Here is a 25,099-nt window from a genome sequence, read left to right as displayed (position 1 = left end):
TGTCGGGACCGACAGCCAGCATTGGCCACCAGACAGGAGACCAGTGAGCCTTCAGATGATTCCAGCCCCCAGGCTTCACGCCGCCTCAGCTGATGCCCGTGGAGCAGAGACATCTGGCCCCGCCGAGCCCTGCCTGCCCCAACCACAGATTTGTGAGCAAAAGAAATGTCAGGTTAAACCACTATGTTGTGGGGTGGTTTGTTACCGAGCATCAGATAATTGGAGCAGGCTGCTGCTGGATTCTGCCCAAAGATAGTGTGTGTGTAGGGGTGGGGTGAGGTGGGGGTGTCTTCAGCCTGCAGCAGCCACTGGGTGATTTGAGATCTCAGGACCCATGTTCCAGCCGGGCCACTCAGCTTTGATACCAATTTCTGCTAAACTTCCTAACTGGAACCCCACTTCTCCTGGTACCTTAGCCCAGTTCATGGCCTTGCTAGAACAGGCCCTGCCTATATTTGCATGTGATTCGTGGGCAATTTCCATGTATCTACATGGGTCATGTTAGGTGGCTCTTAAATGTTTCTGGGCCCCTCCCTAGGGGAGGTACTACCATCTTGGACTCTTGGAGGGGACAGGGGCACTGGGGGTTAGCTGGCCCGCTCTCCCACCCCACCACTGCCTGCTCCAACAGATGACAAACCCATCACCCCGCCATGTGGATGAAGAATTCCTGTGTTTGTGAAGTTCTGTGTAAAGAGAGGTGAGGCATTAAGTCTATATGTGGGCTTAGTTCTTTCCTTTGGGGGGAAAAAAAGTCAAGACAAGTCAACCAGTTTCCCGCAGGACTCAGGACAGCTACCACTGCAGCCTCAGGCTTCCTTTCTCAGCTCAGCATCCACAGCATCATCACTGTTTCTGAGCTGCAGCCAGTTTTCAAATGAAATCTCGTGAAGAGTCCAGCATATAAGACAGAGTAGAGCTGCTCTGGGTGAGAGTGTGCACAGCTGGAGAACCAGGGCCCTAGCCACAGCTGGAGACCCATCTTGCAAACTGCCATCCTGGTTTGTTCCTCTCAAAAGATCCCTCGGTATAGAACACAGCTGTCCAGACTTGCAGTCTCCCAGGGGTGAGCCCCGGCTTTTCATTTCAGCAGTGGAGGAGACACTGACATTCTAAGCAGTTGCATTACACCATTGTATCTTACTAAGCTTGAGGCCCACTGAGACCTCCGGATCTTTGTCAGCACAACACCCCTAAGCCAAGTCGCTCTCCTATCCTCAGCCTTGGCAGCCCCAGATACCTGGCTTCGGGAGCTTGGACTGAAGAGAGGACAGGGAGGAATGGAGGCCCTAGGGAGCCTCCCCGCCCGCGGAGAAGACCCAGCACGCACGGTGCCTGTCAGTGGCGCACACGGGTCTGCTGTCATCACCCTGGCCTCGGGCCCTGTGAGGGTCTGCCTGGCTCACCACCCTGATCCCAGCACTCCCACCCCTTTTCCAGGACCTGACACAGCCACCAAAACACCCGAGATTCACTTTGGCAACAGGACTTTTATTCAGTCAAAATGAGTGTGACAAAACCCAAGACAGGCCAGGTGGCCCTCGTCCCTCCTCCCCCGGACCCACCCTTCCCATGGGAGAGGGGGGTTCCAGGATGAAAGGGGATGCAGAGAAGTCGCTGCGAGGACCGAGGACTGAGAACCGAGGGGCACTGCCTGGGAGGTCTGAGGTGCCCTCAGCTCAGGCCCCGCATTTGGGAGAAGGGACCGCCGCCCTTCCCCAAGTCCACCTGGACAAGACTCCCGTCTTCTAGAAAAACACCACCAAATCTACCTTCCTCAGCTAATTAACTAAAGTTTGGGGTTGGGGGGTCCCTAGAGGGTTGGGGGGTCAGGGACTTTATGGTCTAATCGTGTATTTAAGGAATACACATTTTTTTCTCCTTTAAAAAAAAGTTTCCTTTCTGCTATTTAAAAAAATGTTTCTGAGTGTAACCAAAAATAGGATTTTGTTTCCTTGTTTTCTTTTTTTTTTGTCCTTTCTCTTTAACTAAGTCTTTCAAAGAACACCACAACAGAAAAGAGAAACAAAAAGTCACAAGAACATAAATCCTTAGACACAACTTGTAGAAAAATAGCTTCCGGCCACATCTGCTGACAGTGGTGGCTCCACTGCCCGGGGGGAGGTGGGTCAGGCTGGCGGTGTCCCATGGGACAGAGGGCTGGGGACCCCCCTGGCACACACACAGCCCCCTGCACACACAGTGCACCCTAGGGGCCAGCTCTGTGTCCGGGCGGGACAGGAGGCAGGCTGCGGGGTGACGTCCCACCCTCCGAGGTCCAGGCGCAGAGAGGGTCTTGGGGTCCCAGCCAGTCAAGGAGGAGTTGGCCGAGAGGGTCAACACACGAGTGAACACGCAGACGAGATGGGAGCACCAACAGCGTGCAGGGAGGTGGCTAGTCTGGAGCAACAATTGATACTCCCAGGAACCAATTTTCCTCTTATTTTTGGCTTTTTTTTTTTTTTTTCACATTTTCTTTGACCAACTCCATCTTTATTTCTACAAGCCCCAAGAGGCCCAACCTTGGTGAGGAGCCGGGAGGGAGGGTCCAGTGATACAACACAGGCCCGAGAGCCAGCGAGCCTCGAGGTAGACATTTTCTTTCACACCTGGAAATAGGGAAGTGCTTTTTTTTCCTTTTTTTTTTTTTTTTTAAACTCTGGACAACAATGTAGGGAGGGAGAGGGGGTGCCCCTAAAGGGGCTTGAGGTAGGAGTGCATTTGGGGCTCTGTGGGGCAGGGGGCTGAGGCCACGACCCCACTCCCCCGAGGACATTCATTCCGGCTGAGGTAGGTGCTGAGAGCCAAAACAGCAAAAATCCATCCTGAGAAAACAAGGTCGTGGAGGGTGACAGTGTCGGGGCCCAGCCACAGCAGGGGTATGTTTTTGGAGTCTAATTCACCTTCCTCTCTCTTCGCTCTCTTTTTTTTTTTTTTTTGGATTTCAAGTTTGTTATTTTTTAAAAAAGAAAACCATTAGTTCAGTTCCAAGTCACATGGGTACCAGGCAGAGGTTGGGGGGTGCCCCTTGGCCCAAGGGAGGGGCTTCTGCAGGATTCCCTCCGGGTCCTTTGCGGGGTGGGGGGTTCCCTGCCACGGTGCTACTGTAGGTCCTGAGCATCTGAGGAGCAGTCAGGACAGAAATGCTGGGAAGCCCCCATCTGAAGCTCACATGACAGGAGAAATCTTGCCTTTGACCTGAGAACGGGGTTTGCTCCCTCCAGAGCCTGCTGGACACTGGCTACTGTCCAAAGTGGGCTGGCTGGGTGGCTGGTCCTTCACTCAGGAGGCCAGGGCTGATGTCCTGGGATGGCAGGGCAGCTGGGGGGCCTACGCCAGGGACCTTGGCCTCCGATGTCATGTCCTCCAGGAGGGTGAACCCCTGAAGTGGCAGCACGGAGAGCTGGGTCTCCTCACACGGGGCAGGGGCCTCGGGATCCTGCTGGGGAAACGGCCAGTCACGCGGGCATCAGTTTGAAGCCAGGCGCCTGCGAGCCCCAAGTCAGAGGGTCAGGCCTTGGACCCAGTCCCACTCAGGGGCTGTCTCCCGGCTTCCCTGCCTGACTCAGGGCACAAAGAAGAGGCACTGGCCACTAGCTTTGTGCCTGAAGAAGATCTGCAGCTTGGCGAAGGCCGGTGACCACGGCCTGTGACCACGGCCTATGACCACGGTGCAGGATCGGGAGGTGGTCAGAGCTGAAGGAGGAGGGGGCACTCACCATGGGTCTGGGGTCTGGCGGCCCCCCAGCCCCAGCTTGGGGGAACAGCTGCTCCAGTTCCTTCATGTCCACACGCTTCTCATCTCGGCCCAGCTGGCCCCGCTCTCCCCGTCCCGCCCCATTCAGTGCCAGGATGCCAGGGTCCCTCTGGCTCCGGGGGCCCTGAGGAGGGGACAGCTGGTTTTCTACATCTTTACACAAGAGGACCCTGGGGGGTGAGCCGAGAGTTAGGGGGAGGGATGTGGGAGGATGGAGACAATGCACCCCAAACTCTCCTTCCCCTGGGGCTTTCCTGCTCCAGGCCTGCCCACCCCATGCTGGCCTAGCCCCCTCTCCCCAGCCCAGGACCCACCTGCCCCTTTGGCCAAACAGGAGGAAGAGGACACAGAAGATGATGCAGGTGACCCCGATGTGGATGCCGATGACGATGCCTGTGGTGGACGTCTGGTTGGTGGCCTCCTCCTTCCGGCAGTCACAGGGTGGGCTCAGGGCTGGGGGAGGGGCGGGGCGGGGCAGGGGCTGTGGCTCTCCCGGCCCGGCCCGAGGCACCCCCAGGCACCCAGCTCTTCCTTCTCCCTTGGCTGCTCCCGCTCACAAGTCTACATACCAACTGCCCTTGTCCATGGGACCCCAGCCCAACCTTTTCTCTTCTTTTTACCAGTTATTAAGCACTAACTTTGTGCCAGATACTGAGAATAACACTTTACATGGACCCTTTCGTCTTCCACACCATTCTATAAAGCAGATATTACGATCTCTATTTTATAAAGGAGAAAACCGGGGCTCAGAGGGGTTAAGTAACTTGCCCAAGGTCACACAGCCAAACAGTAAATTCAGGTCTAAGCCTATGTTCCCCAGGGCTGCATGTACTGTCCTACACCTCCTACTTTCCCTGGGTGCCTGCTCCCCTCCTCTCTGAGATCCTGGCCTCCCTTCCTGAGTGCCAGTCTTTGGCCACACCCCATCCTCAACCCTCACCTGTCCTCTCAGATGCTCCTCTCAAAGATACGAAGCGGACTGTGGCATTGCCATCCCCGTGCTGGTTGTAGGCAAGCAACTTCACCTCGTACACTGCAGTGGGGTCTTGGGGGGAAGGCCAGGCTGCTGACGGACCACTCCAGCCCCAACCCGGCAGCTGTGCCCCAGGCGGGAACTGGAGGGGACCTCCGCACACCACCTCCTGGCACAAGGCACCTCACCCCCGCCCGTTCCCCAGGCCCCAGCCGCATCCGCCTCGCCTCACCGAGCTGGCTGAGGTTGTAGGAGGAGACAGTTCCAGGCAGCAGGATGGGGCCGTTGAAGGAGGCCTTGCTTGCTGGGCGGTAAAACAGCTTGAAGCCACCCTCGTGCTGGGCTAGCCTGGGCCAGGCCTCCCACAGCAGCTGCAGGGTGGAGCTGCCCACAACCCGCACCGACAGCGGGGGTGGGGCGGGGGCTGCAGGCGAGCCGAGAAGAAAGTTGAGACATGAGGACTTGGTGGTCAAAGCTCTACCCTTCCACCTGCCACCCATGACCCAGACCCTGCCAGGACCTGACCACTTTCTGGCCTCTGACCTCGGGCCTCCACTTACTCAAATAGCACCTTTACGTGAATTAGAAAAGGACACCCCTTCCTCCAAGTAGACCCAGCCCCGGCTCAGCCTCAGGCAAGGCACCCTGTGCAGTGCACAACCTGAGCAACCGTGCACAGTAGTTCTGCCCTTATGTCCTGAGCATCTGTGGTTTTGTGCTCTGTGCCCAGACCTCACCTTCGCCTAGAGTGCTGGCCAGCGTTGAGACAGAGGCGGAGCTGGCACCCCGGGGTGTGTAGGCCTTGATGTAGAAGCTGTAGGCAGTGGAGGGCTCCAGGTCGCTCACCAGGTGCTGAAAGGTACTCTTGCTGACTGCTTCCTGATACTCCAGCTCCGGGGGATCTGAGGAGGCCAAGGGTAGGGCAGGGGAGTGAAGGGGCATGAGGGAATCCGACCCGTGTTGGTGAGATAAGGGCAGCCAGGGTGCAGCCGGAAGAAAGAAGGGAAGGTGTCGTGTGTCAGGACACGCAGGATTGAGAGGGATGGGAAACAGCGAGTAAGATGAAGGGGGTGCAGGCCCCCCACCCACCGGCAGCCTTCCTGATGTGCAGGACATAGCCGATGATCTCCTTGGTGTTGACCAGGGGCTCGTTCCAGGACACGCGGACCTCAGTGGACGACACAGAGACGGCCCGCACGTTGAGGGGGGGCCCGGGCAGCCCCTCGGCCCACAGCACAGTCAGCCTGGCACTGGCCTGAGAGGAGCCGGCGCTGTTCTCGGCCACGCACTGGTAGATGGCCTCATCTTCAGGGCCGATTCCAGAGATGGTCAGGGTGCTGCAGGGGAGGGAGAACCTCAGATCCCCTCCTCCTTCCTGAGTAGCCTTGGAGGTTGGCTAAATCTCCCCACTTGAGAGATGGAGAAACTGAGTCCTTCCAGAAGACAACCGATTTGTCCAGGTGTCTCAGCAAGTTAGGGGCAGACCTGGGACTCACTCAGACCCAAGTCTGCAGATCCCCAATTTAGCGCTCTTCCCTGGCAGGAGGCCCACAGCCTGCCCAGGCCACTCATGCCAGGCCACCCCCCGGCCCCTTCCCCAGGCCTCGCCCCTGCACACGCCACACACACGTGCCTGTTGTTATTCTTGAGCCTGACGTGACCTCCGGGCCCCAGCACCTGCCCATTCTTCAACCACGTGACGTGAGGGGGTGGCTCACCCTGGGCCTGGCAGGTGAACATGGCTGTGGTCCCAGCTGGCCTGGAGATGGACTGGGGGTGCTGGACAAACTCTGCTGGGGCTGGGGGTGGGGGGTACAGAGAAGCATGAGGGTCGTGAGGAGTCAGGTGGAGAGGGAGGGGCAGTGGTGAGTGAAGGAAGTTGGAAAGGGAAGAGGGTGGGGCCCGAGGTCTGCGGGGGACAGGGTGGGGTGGGGACACACACAACCACCCCTTGGAGAATCCTCCAGGTGAAGCCCACCCTCCACCATGGCCCAGCCTCCAGGAGATGGTGGCAGGCCCAAGAGAGGACTCCATTTTAATGACTCTTTAGAAGACTGACATTTGTATCTGAAAGCAATCAGGCTGAGCTCCCTGTTCAGGAAATTGTTAAATAAATAAATGTGCTAATAGGTTTGGCTGCACCTCGAAGGCAGGAATGACGGGGAGATGCATGAGCCCTCAGTAGCGGCCCCCCTCACCCTGACATTCAATTCCACTCTCCTCCAATCCCAAGCTGCAAGCTTCCATTAACACCCGAGAAATGAAATGCTCCATCACTTTCATTTGGACAGATTAACGGCACATGGAATGCTAAACAAACAGGCATTTAAGTTCCTCATTCCCCTCTCTCCCACCTCTTCCCCAGCTCTGGGAGGGACCAACCACAGGGAACCCCTGAGAGTGGGAATCCAAGCTCAGTTCAGTTCATGGGGACAGTTGAGCTCCAGGGCAGGAGGATGGACAGGATGACCCAGTCAGCTGCAGAGGCCACCCTCACACCCCAAGGGAGTGGAGGTCAGCTGTCTGTGTGTGTGTGTGTGTGAGACGCAGGAGCTGGGGTGTGAGAGTGTGAAAATGACAAACACACTGAGAGAGTGCAGGCAGGTGTGAGCTTGGAAGGGCCACATGTGTGAATGAGAACAGCACATGGGGGGAGGGACACATGTGAGTGACACAGGTCGGGGAGACCAGCTGAGATTTTATAAAGTGGAAATGACAGGGTTGGGAGTAGTGATAGCACCTGGAGGGGCCTGATGACTAAGAATGTCTTCCCTTCCCAACACACACATTCTTGGGGAGGGGAGGGGAGAGCTGCTGCCCAGGAAAGGGAGGGAGTGAGTGTAAGGCACTGGGCTTGGTCCAGGGATGTCCATGAGGCAAGGAACAGGGCAGGTAGAGGGGTGGCGTGGGGATGGGGTGTCCATACCTTGCACCACCAGCCGGCCCTGTGCTGTTCTCCTCACCCGGGTGCCGGGCCTGTTGGCTGCACAGACATAGACGCCTGAGTGCTGGACAGTCACGTCTGAGATAATGAGGTTCCCTGTGCCCAGCACCTGGATGCCCTCCACCCCGATGGGACGGCCATCTGAAGAGGAAGGGGAGGGTCAGGGAGTGGGGTGTGGAAGAGGGGGCAGGGCAGGAACGTCCAGACTGGGAATCGGCCATTCCACCCGTCTTCCAAGGAGCCCCAGGCTTTGACTCTGACTTCTGAGCATCACGGCCTTGTAGGGGTGGCAGGTGCAGCGTGGAAAACTCACCCAGAAGCAGAGACCTGGGTCCTAATCCTAGCATCGTCACTGCCTCGCTGGTGACCTTCAAATCCCTTCCCCTCAGCTTCTCACTCAGGAAAGTAAGGGGTCTGGATTCCATGGACATTTCTCAGCCTGGTTTGTCTCTCTTGAAAAAAGTTCCATGAAATATACCTATTCCCCTCCTGGACTGTCACAACGAATGCCCATGAATACAAAGGCTCTGAGAAGCCTTGCAGCAAAGGGACCTGGTTAACTCTGTTTCCCAAACTTGTTACACCACCAAGCCATTCTTTCCCCCTGCAGATCACGCTTTGGGAAATGTCACACCAGATGGTCCTTGCAGGGCTTATGGGCTCCTCCTATCGGTGAGGCCACTTTCTCCAGCCTCTCCCAGGCCCCGGGGCCCTCCCCCCAATCCAGGATCAGATTAGCACAGTCAGAATGCGAGGAGACAGCTCCCCATTCAGCCCCTGAAGTGGTGAAATCTACTCCATTATCCTGCCTGCTGCCTGCTTCTTCCCGATCACTCAGCTGCTACAATGTGGCGCAGTTTCCTTGTGAATGCGGACCCCACCCCATCCCCTCCAGACTTTCCTTCCCCCAGTGACCTTTCCACTCAGACAATGTGGGCCCATCTGCACCCTTTCATTTCTCTCCTTCAGCTGCCTAGGGATTTAGGCTGGGGATTTAGGGGGCCGGGCTCGAGACTGGGGGCGCCCAGAGAGAGGGTGTGACAACTGCCTGAGATTTTGAGGGGTTTGGGATTGCAGGCTGGGGAATCCTGATCAGGGGGTGGAGGGCAGAGATGAGCAGGACAGGAAAGCGACTTTGGGCGCTGAGAGCTGCAGAGGGGTTCTGGTGATGCTGAGGGTGAGGGGAGCACGGAGAAAGGGAGCGGGGTGCAGGATTACTAGGGCTGCTCGAGGTAACCCGGGGAGCTAAGCCATCTGCACAGGGGGAGGGAGAATGCAGTGGGCAGGCGGACCTCCCTGGTCCTGCCAAGGAGAGGGAAACACCCCCGCCTCCCCAGGCCTTGGAGAGCATGGACCCCCACGGAGAACAAACAGGATTCCAAGCTCCCCCCAGAGCTGGGCGAAGAGACTGGCCCTCCCAGGGGGCAGGAGAGGCTGGGGCTGCAGGATGAGGCTCACCCAGGCGGCTCCAGGACACAATGGGGCGCGGGTTGCCCGTGGCGACACACTCGAGCACAGCGGTCTGGTGCACGGTCAGGGTGAGGTTCTCAGGCCCCACGAGGATTGTAGGCTCCTTGTAGGCCCCGGAGCCCGAGCCTGGGAGTGGGGTGCCACATTTCTTCACTTTAGCTGGGACCCTTCCTCACCGCCTCCCTCCCCCAACACACAGCCCGGGACACAGCAGGTGGGAGATGAGCTGCAGCCCAGGAACCCAGTGCTGTGGGCCTAGAGGAGATGCCAGCACCCAGAAGGAGACGATGGGCTTCCTCGGGCAGAGCTGAGCCAGGGAGGGGCCTCGGATGCCTTCTGAACCCTCACCCCAAGGAGCACGGAGCTTTGCGTTTAGAAGGCACTCTGTACACGTTTGACTGACCAGGCTCCAGGACTCAGTTGAAGGGGGATCAATTTGAGGGTGGGGAGACGTCAGGAGGCTGGCTGGGGGAAGAACGAGGGAGGGCCAGGGACCCTCACCCGACACAGTGAGCCTGGCCCCGTGGCTGACCCGGACGCTGGCGATGTTTGAGGCCACACAGTGGAAGACGCCGCTGTCCTCAGCTCGAAGTCCTGTGATCTGCAGGACCCCCTTGGGCAGCAGTGTGTACCTGTGGGGGGTGGCGGGGCACGGTCAACCACGGCCACAGGGACACTCAGCATCGCGGACACAGCCCATTGCCTCGGCACGGTCCCAGTGTCACTGTCATCATCACAGACATCCTCGGGGACTCCCACCTGCAATTCCAGCCTTGACAACAGTCAGACACACGTCTTCGCATGGATTTGAGTATTGAATCTGGGCCCAAAGCCACAGAGATTACTCAGTCTCAGCAAAATTGCAGAAGCACCAGCTTGGAGGCTGCAGGCAGGCCTCCTTCAAGGCCGGGACCCTGGGCCTGCCTCTTGGTCTTCCCTCCATCTTCCCGCCCGAGGCTCACCTCTCATTGTCCGTGTCGATGGGGACTCTGTTCTTCTCCCAGGTGATCAGGGGTTTGGGAAGCCCGTGGATTTGGCACTGGAAGCGGGCCACTCCGCCCTCTTCACCCACAGTGGCCTGGGGATGCACGTGGAAGTCGGACATGGCTGGAGAAAGAAAGGGGAAGTGTCAGGGAGGGTGTAGCTCAAGTGGTAGAATGCATGCTTTAGCATGCATGAGGTCCTAGGTTCAATCCCCAGTACCTCCTCTAAAAATAAGTAAATAAACCTAATGACCCCCCAACCCCGCTCCAAGCAGATAAATAAATAAATAAATAAATGTTTATTTTTAAAAAAAAGAAAGAAAGGGAAATGTGCTGGGAAAGGCCCACTGCTGAGGTGCAGAGGGGATGGTAGAGGGCGTGGGACGGGAGAGGGCATGGGGAGCCCCAGGCCCGTGTCCCGGAGTCCTGGAGCTCACCCGCAGGGGCAGAGGCAGGGTAGCTGCTTGGCAGGGACACGTCAGCTCTTACCCTGTCCTACCTGTGGGAACCCTCTCCCCCCGGAGGGATGGTATAGGCTGGGCAGGGACACCTCAGAAAGGTCTGGACAAATTCTCTGATGAAAAGCCTCTAACAGGGAAATCTTGGGCCGCTGACCCACAAAGGCCTTGCCCCCAAAGCCTGCTCCCCACTATTTCAGCTGCTTTCAGATTTATTTGTATAAACTCCCCCTAAGGTAGGAAAGTGCTAAGTATTGTGCTGCACATTTTACAGAATAGGAAACAGGCCCAGAGAGGGGAAGAGATTAGCCCAGTGTCACCCAGCAAGGCCACTGGTTGTTTGGCCCTAGTTACCAGCTCCCAGGAGCTTTTCTGGCCCTTCATCATCACCCCTAGCCCCCATTTCTTCCAGTTTCTCAATTTACCCCAAGAGGGTGGTGTATCCATCCAAGGTGACAAGCCCCTCAGAAGACTGTCAGACCTACCAATCTACATTTCAATGTGTCATAAATATTCAGGCCCGCCCCCTCCCACCTTCTGGGAATCTGAAACTAACTGCTTGAACTCTGATCATAGGAGGGGCTGTGGTGCTCCCGCCACCCCATTTTAGGCTGGTTAAGTGTTCCTGCCCATCCTCGTTCCCACCCATCCCCACCCCCCATCTTGTAAAGCTTAGGGAAGGGGCCCCTCCCATGCGGGCTCCCAGCTTCAGCATCAGGGCTGTGATTTCATTAAAATCCACTTTGCTTCAAGTGCGGGAAGGCGGCTCACCATCTGTCCAGGCAGGCAGCCCCTCCCCTCCAACACTCCATCAACTGGGACAGTTGTCCCCTCCCAGAAGGAGCCCTCCCCCCACAGCAGCAGGGACACTGGAGCTGGTCCTGGCTCCTGCTTCTGGCTCCCTGGTGTGGGTGGGCACACCCTGTCTCAGTCCTCCTCAATTCCCGGCCTGTTCAGGACTCCAGGGCAGCTCAGGAAGGCCAAGCCTTTGTGCCCTCCTTCCCGGAGTCTCTGGGGGCCGACTCTTTTATGGCACGTTCTCCATCTCATTTGCATGTGGTTCATTAAATATAAACATGCATAAAAATCCCCAGCCCTGCCTCCTCCTCTCTCGGGGCCTCCTGGGAGTTCGCGGATGGGTGTGAGCTCCTCCTCGTGTGTGTGCAGGGCTGTGCTTGCCAGGAAGCTCTCTCTGTGTATGCGGTGTGAGTGTCCAAGGCTGGGTGAATGGGGGTTTGTATCCCTCAGCTCCTGTGGCTGGTGTGTGATTCTGATCCTGTGTAGATAATCAATCACACATGTCCCCATGTAGGTATAGCCCTTACAAAGGGTACCTTGGGGCCCTAGGGGCGGGAGGCAGGGGCAAGTGCCCCAGCTGGTGTCCCCATCAGGCTGGGTGGGACAATCCCCAGGGAGCAATGTGAGGTCAGCCTGCCGTGTCTCAGGCCGAAGGCTGTGTTTGGCCAAGGGCCTGCAGGTCAGCCCTGGGGTTTGGAGGAGGGGGCTGATGGCTGCTGAGGCCCCTCTACTGCTTCCAGGCTTCAGTCTCCAGGAGGCAGGGCTGGAGGCAGGCCTAGGGAGTGGAGAGGGCACCCAGGTCCCTGGGGCAGCTGTCTGTGCGCCGCACCCCCCTCAACCCCAGTTGGCTCCATTCTGGAGCTAGGGAGCTGCCTGCCCCCTCCTCACTCCAGCTGGAGAGGGGCCTGCAGCCCCCCCAGGGACCCGGGGCGGGGACTAATGGCTCTGCTGACTACAGACGCCTCCTCATTAAGGAACCGAATCCTTTGTGTTTCCAGCCCCCTTCCTGGGCTCCCTGGAGGTGCCTAGAGCTAGGAGCTGGCCTGAGAAGATACAGGGGGAAAGAGCTGCTTCTCATCAGGGCACAGAGGATGGAGAAAGTCTGCCTCTACCTTCCTTCTCCCCCCAAAACTGCACAATGACAAAGCATGGGTTGAATGTGATGCTGGAGAGGAAGGGCTGGTAGGTAAGGAGCCAGTCTGAACATCTCACATTGCATACGACAGAGTCTAAAGCATCCCCTGGGGCCCCTGGGATGCAGCTGGGGACCCTCCCTGCCCACAGCGCCACGTCTCCCTTCCATCAGAGCAGCACCTCGCCAAACTTCTCTATCTGCTTTACTTAACCGCAATTCTGCCAAACATTTCATTTGAAGGGTAGCTTTGCTTTTAAACGTGCTTGAAAACCACTCATTCCAAAGCCCATGCATTCATTCTATGAAAGGGAAACCGAGGCCCAGGCCCGGTTGGTGGTTCTCCCAGCCCCAAATCTGAAGGTTCACACCCCAAGCCCTCTGCTGTGTTGCAAGTGGCTGGGAGGATAATGAGCTTCAGAGGCAGTTCCTCAGTCCCATCCCCTTGGAGCCCAGCTGAGGGTACAGGTGTGGTCCAGGGGAGGAGGTGCAGGAGGAGGGTGTGGTCCTTTATCTGAGGCTCCTTCTTCCCTCCCCTTCATCCCGCCCCTACCCAGCCCTTCAGTCGGCTCTGTATATCCCTTAGGTGTCCTAGGAGATTGCCGTGAGACCCTGGGCAGGCAGTGTCAGAGTGTAATAGGGAAAAGCAAATCTGACTCCATACTGGATCTGTTGCTTTTCTTCTAAGCTTTGTGCTCTATTGCTTTTGCTACAAGTTAATCGCCAAAGGGATGTTGCCTATAGCTTAAAGTACACATAATGGCCCATCTCCGGGAACCCAGTCTCCCATGCCTGAGCTTTAAGCTAAAACATCTTTGTTTAGCTCACAGGAAACATTCTGACCAGGCTCACCTGTAAATGAGTGCAGGAAGGAAGGAATTAACACATCCCCTCCGGAGTCTGGCCAGACCCCGGAAATATTTGCAACAACTCACCACTTTTTTAACTCTACCTCCATACTTCTCCCTCTTTGTTCTATAAAAGAAACTACCATCCCAACTCGGGTAAGACGGTTCTTTGGGACTCTAGTCCACCATCTTCTTGGTCTTCCGAATAAAGTCACTATTCCTTGCCCCAACAACTTGTCTCTCAGTTTATTGGCCTGTTGTGTGGTGAGCAGTATGAGCTTGGACTTGGTAACAAGACTGCCAGTCCTTTCATTCACAAACGAAGGGGTGAGCAGGTACTCCTCAGGGCCTGCCAGCTTTGACTCCTGCTGCCTTCATAAACAGGCCTGTGCCCACACTCAGCTTAGCCGGGGTCTCTTGGAGTCTCGCATTCACTCCGAGTTCACAGGCAACAGCATTTTGTCTTTAGGAAGTCGGGGAGAAAGTTTCTTGGGGCCACTTAGATCTCTGATCTCTCAGCATGGGACAGGTTTGGCTTGTACTAGCAGGCCACAGAGCTGAGGAACTGTCCCTCATTGTGTCTCTCTGGGGAAGGGGGGGGTCTTTGGGCAACCATGGCCATGTGGGGCCAAGGGCTCGATCTCTGAAAACCCTGACGCCTGAACAAGTCATCCTGGAGGTTACTGTGTGGTGGGACACAGGTTACTATTGTGCTGGAGACACTGTCTGTGGCTGGTGTGGGTGGCAGCGTGGCTCACGGCTGGTGGACACGAAGTGGGTGCTGTGGTGCGTGGCTGCTAATGCTTTTTTCTCCCACTGACACCTGTTGGTCAGGTAGGGGCCATTTTGGGGCTCCTCACTTTAAACTGGGATATGGGAGTGGGTAGTGTTGGGAGCCCCTTCCAGTATAAGGAGCAGAGAAAGTGACAGGAAGGACAAAGACCTGCTCGGGGGCCATTGTGGAGAAAGGAAGAAGAAATCACCTTTGTCCCTAAATAATCTGAGAAGGAATCTCCCTGCCACTCCCTGTCCCCGCCACGGGTACAGCCAGGCCATGAGGAGGGAGGGTCAGAGCCAGAGCGAGATCCCGGCAACCCGCTGGGCTGCAAGGGAGCAGAACCAGGCAGGAAATGGCTCCCGGACACTCCTATAAATCACCAGAGGGGAGGGGGTCTCCTGAGAGCCAGATCCACAGCGGCTCAGGGAGGGGAGGGGGACTTTCCTCCCGGTCCAGGACCTCTGGCGAGGTCAGGCCTGGATCTGATTAGGCAGGCTCCAGGGGGATGCTGAGGGCAGGAAGGGTCAAGGCAGAGTGCTGGGAAGGAAGCCGGCAGCATCCCCCAAGCCCAGCCTCCAACCCTTTGGTTATGGCCAGACCCCTCTCTGGTGTGTGATGACAAAAAGGTGAGTGGGCATGTTGGGATGGAGAGTCAGAACAAAGCCTTTGCAGAAACTGGTGGCACCAGGGGTCTGAGACACTGACTGCCCCCACTCATACAGCCATTCAAGAGGAACAACCACAATCTACTCTTCCAAAGGCCACCAAGGCCTGTCCCCCTCCTTGTATCCGTCCCTGCCAAGGACCAGGGACACCCCGAATGCTTGCTCCTCCTTGAGCAGCTCAGATGATTGCAGCATTTTCCCTTGTACTAGAGACATGCCTGAATCCCATGTGCTTCCACCCACCGTCTCCAGCTTCCCCCTTGAGAATCTCATTGTCTAATATTGTAGCCAGCTATTAAGCACTTGAAATGTGACCAGTCCAAATTGAGATGGGCTGTAAATGCAAAATAAATACTGGATTTCAAAGATTCAGTGTAAAACGAAAAGACACCAAGCAAATCAAAACCATAATGAGATGCTACCTCATACCCATTGGGAAGGCTACTATCAAAGCAAGAACAGAAAAACAGAAAATAGCAAGTGTTGGCAAGCATGCGGAGAAACTAGAAATCTTGTGCACTGTTGGTGGGGATGTAAATTGGTGTGGCCACCAAGGAAAACAGTTATGGGGGTTCCTTAGAAACTTAAAAATGGGACTACCATGTGATCCAGCCATTTCACTTCTGGGTATACACCCAAAAGAATTAAAGGCAGGGTCTCGAAGAGATATTTGTACATCCACCTTCATAGCAGCATGATTTAGCATAGCTAAAATGTGAAGGCAGCCCAAGTGTCCATCAAGGGATGAATGGATATACAAAACATGTTTATGCACACAGTGGAGTATTGTTCAGCCTTAAAAAGGAAGGAAATTCTGACACACACTACAACATGGATGAACTTTGAGGACATCATGCTAAGTGAAGTAAGCCAATCACAAAGGGACAAATACTGTATGATTCCACCTACAGGAGGTACCAAGAGTAGCCAGATTCCTAGAGACAGAGAGTAGAATGGTGGTTGCCAGGGGCAGGGGGGAAAGCGGGATTGGGAGTCACTGTTTAACGAGAACAGAGTTTCACTTTTGGGAGATGAAAGTTCTGAAGGATGAAATTTTGGAGATGGATGGTGTTGGTGGCTTGCACAACAATGTGAAGGTACTTAACGCCACTGAACTGCACACTTAAAAGTGGTGAAGACAGTAAATTTTATGTTATGTGTATTTTACCACAATTTAAAAGTTGGAAAAAATCATTTTAATTGATAACAGTAGTTTTTAAAATATTGATTACAAGTTGAAATGATAATATTGTGGATTTTAAAGACTTGGTACTAAAAAAATATTAAAAACTTAATAATTTTAAAATAATGATTGTATGTTAGAATAATAGTATTTTGGATATGGTAAGTAAAATAAAGTTTGTTATTCATAAGATTTTTTTTTTGGTTGGGGTAATTAGGCTTTTTAAAAAATTTGTTTATTTTTTTAATGGCGGTACTAGGGGTTGAATCCAGGACCTTGAGCATTCCAGGCATGCACTCTGCCACTGAGCTCTACCTTCTCTCTTGAGGTTTGTTACTGAAATTAACTTTGCCAGTTTCTTTTTGTAAATGTGACTACTAGAAAATTAAAAATCACCTGTGTGGCTCGTGTTATGCTTCCACTGGACAGTGCTGCTCGAGAAAACACAATTTTGTTCTTCACACAACAGACCTTCAAATACTTAAGGTGTGGGTTGTTCCCTGAGAAACATCTGAAGGAAAGCACCCATATCACCTTCAGTCACTAGTGATGTGAAACGATGTCCAGCTGCCTTGAGCCTGAAGACCCTTGGGGACGGTCTGAGCCCGCAGAGCTCACACCCCCAGAGGACTCTGAGCAGATTTCAGCCGTCATCTGTATTGAGTAGCCCTGTGCTGTCCAATATGGTAGCCACTAGCCACCTGTGGCCATTTGAATCAAAATTAAATAAAATTAAAAATTGAGTTCCTCTGGCTAGCTAGCTACCTTTCAAGTGCTCGACAGCCACAAGTGGCTATGGGCTTCCTTAAGGGACAGCACCAATAGAATATTTCCAACGTCCCATTGGACAGCACTGGTCCAGACCCACAGCAAGACCTCAGACCCACAGCTGCTTTGGTCTTGCTCCCTCTCTCTTGCTGCCCTACCAGAGAGCCCCTCTTTCTTCCCCATCTTCATCACTAGCCTAGCCTTGCCCCCGCCAGATTCCCTCCCCTATTGGCCACATGGACGCAGAGACTGCTGTCAAGACCCACACATCTGATCACATCCTAAGGCAGAGAAGGCCTCATGCAACAAGATTTCTACTCCTAGTGGGGAAATACTTGCTAAGAGCACTTTGAGGGAGTCGGTAGAGTGAAGATGTTAATAATACCAGCTCTGGAATCATACAGAACTGGGTTCAAAACTCAAAACCACCACTCTTAGCCCTGTGACCTTGAGTAAGTTACTAAGTCTCTCGGAACCTCTATTTTTCTCACTGATAAAATAGGGATGATAATGGCTCATTTCACCACAACTGCTGCCCTAGGGACACTCAAGAAGATCTATTTGCAAAGTGCTTAGCACAGTTCTTGGAAAATAGCAAATACTTGCTAGTTATTGTTGAGGAAAAGTAGTAAAATCTTGAGTTAAAAGTGCTGAGAGTTTATGGAAGAGCATGGTGGGATGGGGAGGTGGGGGCAGGGGCTGTCTCCTCCAAGAGGGTAGCCATCGTCCCACGGAAAGGCAAAGGCTCTAAGAATGAGTGGTAGAGCCTTCTGGAGAAGTGGATAAAGACAGAATTTGCAAGGGCTGAATGGAGAGAGGGTCAGTGCAGGGGGAAGTGGGTAGCCAGGTATAAACCAGAGTTTGGCTTCTATTTCACTTCTGCCTGGGGGCTTCACGGGGTCCCCAACAGGCAAGCTGTCAGTTGGAAGAAGCCATTGGGTAATTGAGGCCTTGATTTCTCTAGTAAAATGTTTATGAAGCCCATAAACTCATGCCTTTATTGGCCAGGCTCATTCCAGGGGATGGATGTGGCTCTCCAAGGTGTAGTTAAAGCACCTGCTGAACTCAGACACCCGATGGCTACTCTGGCCTCCACCCAGACCCACCAGGCAGAGTGACCCCTGGAGGGCAAGAAGGCCAGCCAAGTCCCACCTCGTATGCTCTTTAAACTCGGCAAAGCACTTACAAATGTCCCATCTCTAAACGTGCATGGGAAGGAGGGAGACGATGGCAGAGGATCGAGTCCTGGGAGGCTGGCGACCTGCCACAGTCCCCAGTGGGATATTGGTCTTGTCATCAGGGTTTTCTGGCCCAGGCTCAGTCTCCCCAACACTCTGTCCAAGTCTCCCCAATATCTGGGTCTCCACCTTGCCCTTGACTTTGGCTCTGTTAGGGAAGAACCCCCACACTGATTGGCTGTTGACATTTGGGGTAGGGGAAAGTATGAACTCAGAAGACCTGTATTTACTTCTCTGGGCCTCCAATGGGAAGTCTGAAAGCTGAATTAAGGCTCTGAATCCAAAGAGTATGGTTTTGCTTTTTTTTTTTTTGGTGGGGCAGGGGGAAATCACTGTGTGGGGTTTGGGTGTTGGATGGGTGTGGGTGGATGGGGACTGTGATGGCTCAGAGGCCCTGCTCAGCTTCACTTGGGGGTGATTGATTCATCTGAGCATTTGCCTGGTGACCCTGCTCTGAGAAGCCTCTGGACCCTTTTGTCTGCCTCCACAAGCCCCTTACCCCGTGCCTTGGGCCCCTGAACCCCAGCCCCTCCCTCCCACCCTCCCACACCACCACCAGCTCACCACTCCCCCGGCCCCAATTCTAACACAAAAGGCAACTTTGTCTTTCAAGTCAGCAGCCATAAATCCACGTCTCTCCCCTCCCTCCTGGCGGCCACCTCTGACAAATGGGGGGGGGGGAGGTGGGGGACAGTGGGGAGCCAAACTCAGCTTGGGAAAGTCCCTGCATCCAGCTGTTGGCCCACTGTAGGCTGGCCAGCAATCGAACTTTTACGGCTTAATCTTTGATTCCAATGGAAGGTAAGGCCCCCTGGAGGCACAGCTGCAGGGGAGGCAACCTGGAGGTCACTGCACTGGGCTTTTACAACCCAAGGAGAATAAAACCTCTCAAAGCCCTATTTTTAATTATTCAGCCCACAATTCGGAGGCTCCACTTCTTCCTCTAGATCAAGCCATGAGTGCCCCTTCCCTCCCCTGCCTCCAGCCTGCTGTGGAGGGTGTGAAGTGTGCCTGCGGGAGGATGTGCTGAGGGACACAGGTGATGAGCCTGCCTGCTGTGGCACACTGGATGTGCCACCGGGTGGGAATGCCCCACGGCTTTCCGTGTGGCCCCTGCACAATCAGGGGAGGGGAAAGAGGGAAAAAGTATCACCTACTCCATGTGAACACCCTACCTACCCCACTGCTAGGTTTTCAAAAGCAGTCCCAATTTCAAATATTTTGCCTTATTCTCATCCTACATATCAGGCTAAGTCAGAGGATGTGCCCTGGTTTGGGGTTTGAGAAAGTCATCTGTCTTATTTACACCCCCCCCCCCCCACTGTATCAACTCTAAGCATTCTTTCAACAGATACTGACTGACTGCTAATGTGTCCCAGAGGATGTTCTGGCATCCCAGGAGCAAAAGCCCTCCACCCCACAGGCCCTGTCCTTAGATTTTCCACCCAAGCTCCTAAGAAATATCAGAAGGGTGAAAGCACGAAGACCAAGACCTTAGGTACTAGCATAGTAATAACATCCCTGAACAACAGACACCTGCAGAAACCACTGATGGTCAAAGGTAACATATTATATCAGTATAACCCTGAAAGGAAGGGAAAGAAAGGAGCCTTCTGAGGCTCAGAGAGGTTAAGTAACTTGCTTAAGGTCACACAGCCATTTCAGGATGATCACACATTAACATTTAATGATGCTGAAGCCAGCACTTGAACTTAGAGTGGTCTAACTCTAAACCCAGTACTCTTCCTGCATCACAACTGTGAGACACACACACATTCAAATGCTGCTCAAACATGACAGATCGTACCTGCAGACACTGGCACAGAAAAGTCACAGAGGCACACAACATCCTAGACCCTTAAGAGCACCATGCCGCCTCATATTCAGAGACACCCAGGACACAGCGGACTTCACTTGAACTGAATTCCCCCAGGGTTTGAGGTAGGTTTCATAGAGTGTAACTGATGGAGATAAGCACTGTGATAAGGTGGTGTTATTACCCCACTAATGGTCACTGAGCCCACACGTTTCCTAAATTCTGTTAACACAGGTAAATAAACAACCCAGACCCTAGTCCCCAGGTGAGCATTTCCAAATTGGCAAGCCAGGAAACCAAACTGCCAGGATGGGGCCTGGAGGGTTACCCTGTCACCTGTAGGGCCTTATAAAATAGAGAAGCAATTTATTTTCCTGCTCTCGCAGGGGGAGGACAAAGCATTGTGAGATGCTAGCAGCTTCCATGGGGTGACTGGGGGTGTGGAGGGGAGGTGGACGTGCTAAAGGGAAAGGTAGCAGTGAATGACTTAAGTCTTTTCATAACTGGACGTATGATCCAGATAAAGCCAAAGCCCCTCTCTGGGCCTCTGTTTCCTCCTCTGTAAAATGGGGGAGTTGAGTTGGACAAGTTATAAAGCCTCATCCGGCTGTAGCCTTTGAGGCACATCTGCTTCCAAGCACCAGCCCAGGGTGCAGGGTCAGGAGCTAGGAGGTGCCTTGGGACGCTCTCTCTGCCTTAGACTTGAAAATGTCCAGGCCCAGCAGAGCCCCTCTGCACAGACTGCACGTCTCCGCCCGTGTCAGGGTCACCAATCTTCCTTATGTAAACCTGCCTGGGCCCACAACATCCTTAACTTCCATCATTCTGGTCAGGATACCGGATCTCCCTCACCTCCCGGAAGGGTGTCTGGTTAGGGGGGCCCAGGCTGGAGCTATTAAGTAAATTGCTTTCACATGACCATGAGGACAACTCAACAAAAACAGACACTTCCCCCAAATTTCCAGAACCATATATTAGGATTTGTAGGGACTAATATAGTAGGGGTTAGGTAATGGAGAGCTGATCTGGGATCATGCCTGGCTCTGTCAAAGACTCCCTATGTGACCTTTCAATTCCAACCCTGGTTTTCTCATCTATAAAATGGGAGTAGAGGAGAACAGACAAGGCAATCCCTAAGGTCCATACCATTAAGATTCTAGGATAACACTGGGTAAACTGGGTCTCTCTCTATCCTTAAAAGGACCCTGTCCTATAGCTAAACTTGATCTGATGCTGCACTTAACCTCTCATGGCTCTGCAGAATCTCTAGCAGCTCAACACTGAACCACAACAGTTTAAGGCCTGCAGGCCTTCCAACTCTTCCAGAAGAAGCCTTAGCTGTTTTGGGGTGGGGTGGGGTGGAAGAGGGAGGCCTACATTCCATGGGAGGGTCATGGAGTTTCTTGGTTGGATAGGGCTTACAACTCTTGGAAGTAGACTGATTTGGGGAACCTCACTGCTGCCGTCTAGTGGTCGGAGGTCTCCTAAAGCCCTAGGAATCATCTGTAGAGCGTTTCAAAGGCTCTCTTTTAAATTCAGTGGAATCACCACACTCACACATAACCGCTTCCTTTTCCTGTGACTCTTATCAACAGCCTCATCATATACCAACTGCGAAAGCTGAAACAAACCAAGGGCTCTCTTTCCCAGCCTTCTCCCTCTCCCCACCGCAGCTAGCTGGTCACCGAATCCTGGTCTACCCTCCCTTTTCCATCCCATTGCCTTGGTTTAGGCTCTTACCACGCTCAGCTGTTTCTGCAATAGCTTTCCCCCCTCTAGACTTCCCAGTTCCAGTCTTCTCTCCCTCCCCTTCTTCCCCCATCCTGAAGCCATAATTATCCTCCTGAATATCCAATGTGATCATCAGACCCCTTTGGTGCTTCTCCACTGCCTTGAATCAAGGTACTCTCCTTGGGATGGCATTTAAGGTCTCCATTATTAGGTCCTATTTCATCTTTCCAGCTTCAAATGCAGCTAATTCTCTCTTCATGTGATTTGTACTCTGACCATGTGAGACAATTTGCCTTCCCATCACGGATGTTCACGCTTATATTTCTTTACTTCTGCTGTCCCTTTTCTACTAGCATCCCATCTTTCACATCCCACAAAGGAGGCAGAATTAATTCCTGCCTTTAATGTGCCTCTCTCCTAGCCCCTGTCAGACTGTCTGAGAGTCAGCTGCTCACACTTCACTCACCTACTAGCCTATGAGTTTCTTTCGTTCTCTTCCACCCAAGTCCCCACTGGGCCACAATTCACTGTCTATTCTTGGGCAAGTTACTTCCTCTACTTGAGTCTCAACTTCTTCAATGAAATGAAGGACTTGGACTAAGCACCCCTTCCCCCCTTCTCAAACTTGGCTCTGTGTCAGAATAATCTAGGATGCTGGGCAACAATACAGATTTCCCCACTGCACTTGCCAGAGTTCAGATCCCTTGGCCCGGCGTGGTGCTTAGGAATCTGTATTTATGTGAAAGCGCACGAGACTGCCTCATACGCAGAGCCAGAACTGGGAACCCCTGGCCTGCCAAGTTCTTGAGAATCCTAATCTTCCCTCAGGCTCCAGCATCCGACAAGGGCAGGTTCTCAGCCCAGCCCCGGAGCAACGAGGCCGGCTGGTCCAGGCAGTCTGACTCCAGTGCCAGGAGGCGCAGAGCGGGCAGCGGGGCGGGTGGAGGCGCATGTGCGAGCCCGGCCCCCGCGGGGCCCCAGTTCAGGCATTCGGCTGCCGGGCGGGGTCAGGGCCCCGAGCCTGGGGCCCTGAGAGCCGCTCGCTCGGCGGCAGGAGTAAGTGGGACCATCTGCTCCACTCCGCCGAGGTCAGCGCTTTGTGTCAAGCTCCCACCCCCCTCGCTCCTCCCCCAACCTTCCCCTCTTTGCCCTTTGACTCCCGGGACTCAAAAGAAAAAAGCACTTGAGGTCCTGATGAAAGTGCGAGTGTGATGGGGGGCGACAACGGCCGCCGGCCGGAGTTCGGGCCCGGGCAGCGCCGGGCCTGCCCCGGCCGAGGGCGCGGCGGGGCGGCTGCCGGCCGGGGGAGGACCGGCTGCGTCCCGTCGCCCCGTCCGCAGGGCCCGGGGCCGAGCCGGCGGGGCGGCTCCCGAGGGAGGCGGCGCCGGTTCCCACAGCCGGCCGGGCCGCCGGGCCCCTTTGAAGTGGCCGCAGCTGCACACCCCGACCCGCGGCTAATCCCTGCCGACGCGGGCGTCCTCGCCCCCCCGCATAGCAATAGTGTCCGCGCTGAATGGCGCTGGCTAATTACCTCGCTCGCACCGCCGCGGGTGAATGAGAGAATCCGGCATTGTGCGCGGCGAATGGAGAAAATAAGACAGCCATTGTCCTCGCACGCCAAACGAGGGTTTGATGTCGCTGGGGCGAGCGAGGCACCATTTCCCGCCACCCCCTCCCCCCGGCGGGGCAAATTCCCCAGCTGGGCCGGGGCCCCGGCGGACCGGGGAAACTGAGGCAGGAGTTTCCGTCTCCCCTGGGGGTGGACTGCCCCGGGGCTCCCCTCTCCACAAGCAGGTTCATTTTTTTTTTCTTTTTAATTTCTATTGAAATACAGTCAGCTTACAGTGTTGTGTCAATTTCTGGTGTAGAGCAAAATGTTTCAGTCACACATATACATACAAATACTCGTTTTCATATTCACCACCGGCAGATTCTTAGAGGCACCTACTGTGGTCGCCCGGTTCGATCCCTGACTCAGAAAAAAAAAAGGCGCAGCCCGGCTTTCAACGGCCTAATGAGATTTCGTTGGGAACACATGAAACAATGAGAGGAGTCGGGAATTCATTTCCCTCAGTGCCCAACTGTGTGCCACCAGCTGAAAGGGCTGGAGAAGGTCAGGGTATGGCCCGGAGAGATGTGAGGAGAGGAGCAGGGCCCTGAAAAGAAGGGGACAGGAAATGGAGAGCTGGCGGGAGCCTGGACTGAAGAAGGGACTGGCATGTTCAGGGAGGAAGAGGGAAATGGTTGGAAAGGGGACGTCCAAATTATCTAAAGTCTGCAGAGTCAGGTGTCACCATTCAGATGTAATGGCAGAAGCACAGAGGCCACTGTTCTGAGGCAAGAAAGATCCCGAGGAGAGTGGTGGATGGATAGGAAAGATTGGAGTTCCAACTACGTGCAGGTGGAAACTGACTCATTATCAGAAACCAGACTAGCCTGGGGCATTTCCCTTTTTTCTTGTATGAGGATGTGATAGAGCTCAACTTAGAAATCAGCACTCAAGGATCACAGTGCAGATGGACAAGTTGATGACCACTATTTATGCATTCAACAGATTCCCAGATTCCCTGCTTTATCTGGCTGCTGTCTCTTCACCGCCACCACCCAGTAAGTTTGCTTTTTGGTCGGGTGGGAAGAAGAGATTATGTCCTTCAAGATCAAGAGGTAACTTATCTTTCTATCCCTCAGAGTACACAACTCAGAGGCAGGTATGTATAGGGCAGATGCTCTTTGAGATTTGTTGACTTGAGAACTGACCTGCTTTTATATCCTTCGGTTCCATGTATCCTTTTCCTGGAAGTACAGAATTTCTAATCCTTTCTGATGGGTTCTTAGGTTATTTCTGCCTGGAGGAAGATTGTCATACAGAAGACCCAATGTCCTATCAGGCTTACCAAGTGATAAAAAGGTCTCAGATCAACAGTAGGCTGTCGGGCTGACCCAGGATCCCTGAGCATATGATGCATATTACAAAGCTCTTTCTGAGGCATCAATCTTTTCTAATGTCCATGTCACCACAACTAGATAATAAGCCTTTTGTGGGCAGCCCATAACCAAACTCTTAAACAGGATCATCCATCTTACCCACCCATCCATCCGTTTATCTGAGAATAAAATTAAAGAATGGACAACACTTGTTGAGAGACAATGAATGGCAGCCAAAATTGTTCCTTGTTTTGACTGATCAACCACATTTGACGTTACCAAGCGCTAACTGTAACAGTGATACAGGAAAAGCGTGCTTTTTAAAGGAGAGAAAAATCTAAGTATAGCTCATTGTTTGTCTGAGCCGATCCTGAGTCAAGGTTTAATCTAACCCCGGTCATAACCTCCAATATGATCATAATGTTTTTCTTTATAATTCTCCTAAATCTTCGTCTTAGAGTCATATTTCTTCTGCCTAACGCTTTAGAGCCTTAAGCCCCCTTAGCATCACAGCACCTGCTGCTGCAGAGCGACTCCCCCGCATTCTACCTGGTTAGTTGATCTGCTCAGTTAGTTGGTTTAGAGAACTTCAAAACAAAACAAAAAGCTAGAGCTGCGGAGGGGATAGATGT

At 53.9% G+C, this 25,099-nt stretch overlaps 1 protein-coding gene across 2 annotated transcripts in view; it reads right to left on the bottom strand.

Annotated features, from left to right (window-relative positions):
* Nucleotides 1–1,470: 1,470 nt before the first annotated feature.
* Nucleotides 1,471–25,099, bottom strand: part of IGDCC3 (immunoglobulin superfamily DCC subclass member 3) — a 40,364-nt gene continuing 16,735 nt past the window's right edge. The window contains exons 3-14 of one of the 2 annotated variants that reach the window (XM_074366318.1): nt 10,107–10,251; nt 9,646–9,776; nt 9,133–9,270; nt 7,657–7,815; nt 6,364–6,529; nt 5,820–6,067; nt 5,468–5,632; nt 4,963–5,154; nt 4,698–4,802; nt 4,072–4,210; nt 3,720–3,927; nt 1,471–3,442 (exon numbers count right to left, since the gene is read on the bottom strand). In XM_074366318.1, the coding sequence (XP_074222419.1) occupies nt 3,242–3,442; nt 3,720–3,927; nt 4,072–4,210; nt 4,698–4,802; nt 4,963–5,154; nt 5,468–5,632; nt 5,820–6,067; nt 6,364–6,529; nt 7,657–7,815; nt 9,133–9,270; nt 9,646–9,776; nt 10,107–10,251 (1,997 nt within the window). In that variant the 3' untranslated portion in view covers nt 1,471–3,241. The remainder of the gene's footprint in view (nt 3,443–3,719; nt 3,928–4,071; nt 4,211–4,697; nt 4,803–4,962; nt 5,155–5,467; nt 5,633–5,819; nt 6,068–6,363; nt 6,530–7,656; nt 7,816–9,132; nt 9,271–9,645; nt 9,777–10,106; nt 10,252–25,099) is intronic. The other variant, XM_074366319.1, reaches the window with a different exon arrangement.

This window comes from Camelus bactrianus, chromosome 6 (genome assembly GCF_048773025.1).
Source record: "Camelus bactrianus isolate YW-2024 breed Bactrian camel chromosome 6, ASM4877302v1, whole genome shotgun sequence".
In the NCBI taxonomy this organism is placed as follows: Eukaryota; Metazoa; Chordata; class Mammalia; order Artiodactyla; family Camelidae; genus Camelus; species Camelus bactrianus.
Note: the sequence above shows the minus strand (reverse complement) of the source record. Positions and strands in the feature narration are given on the sequence as shown.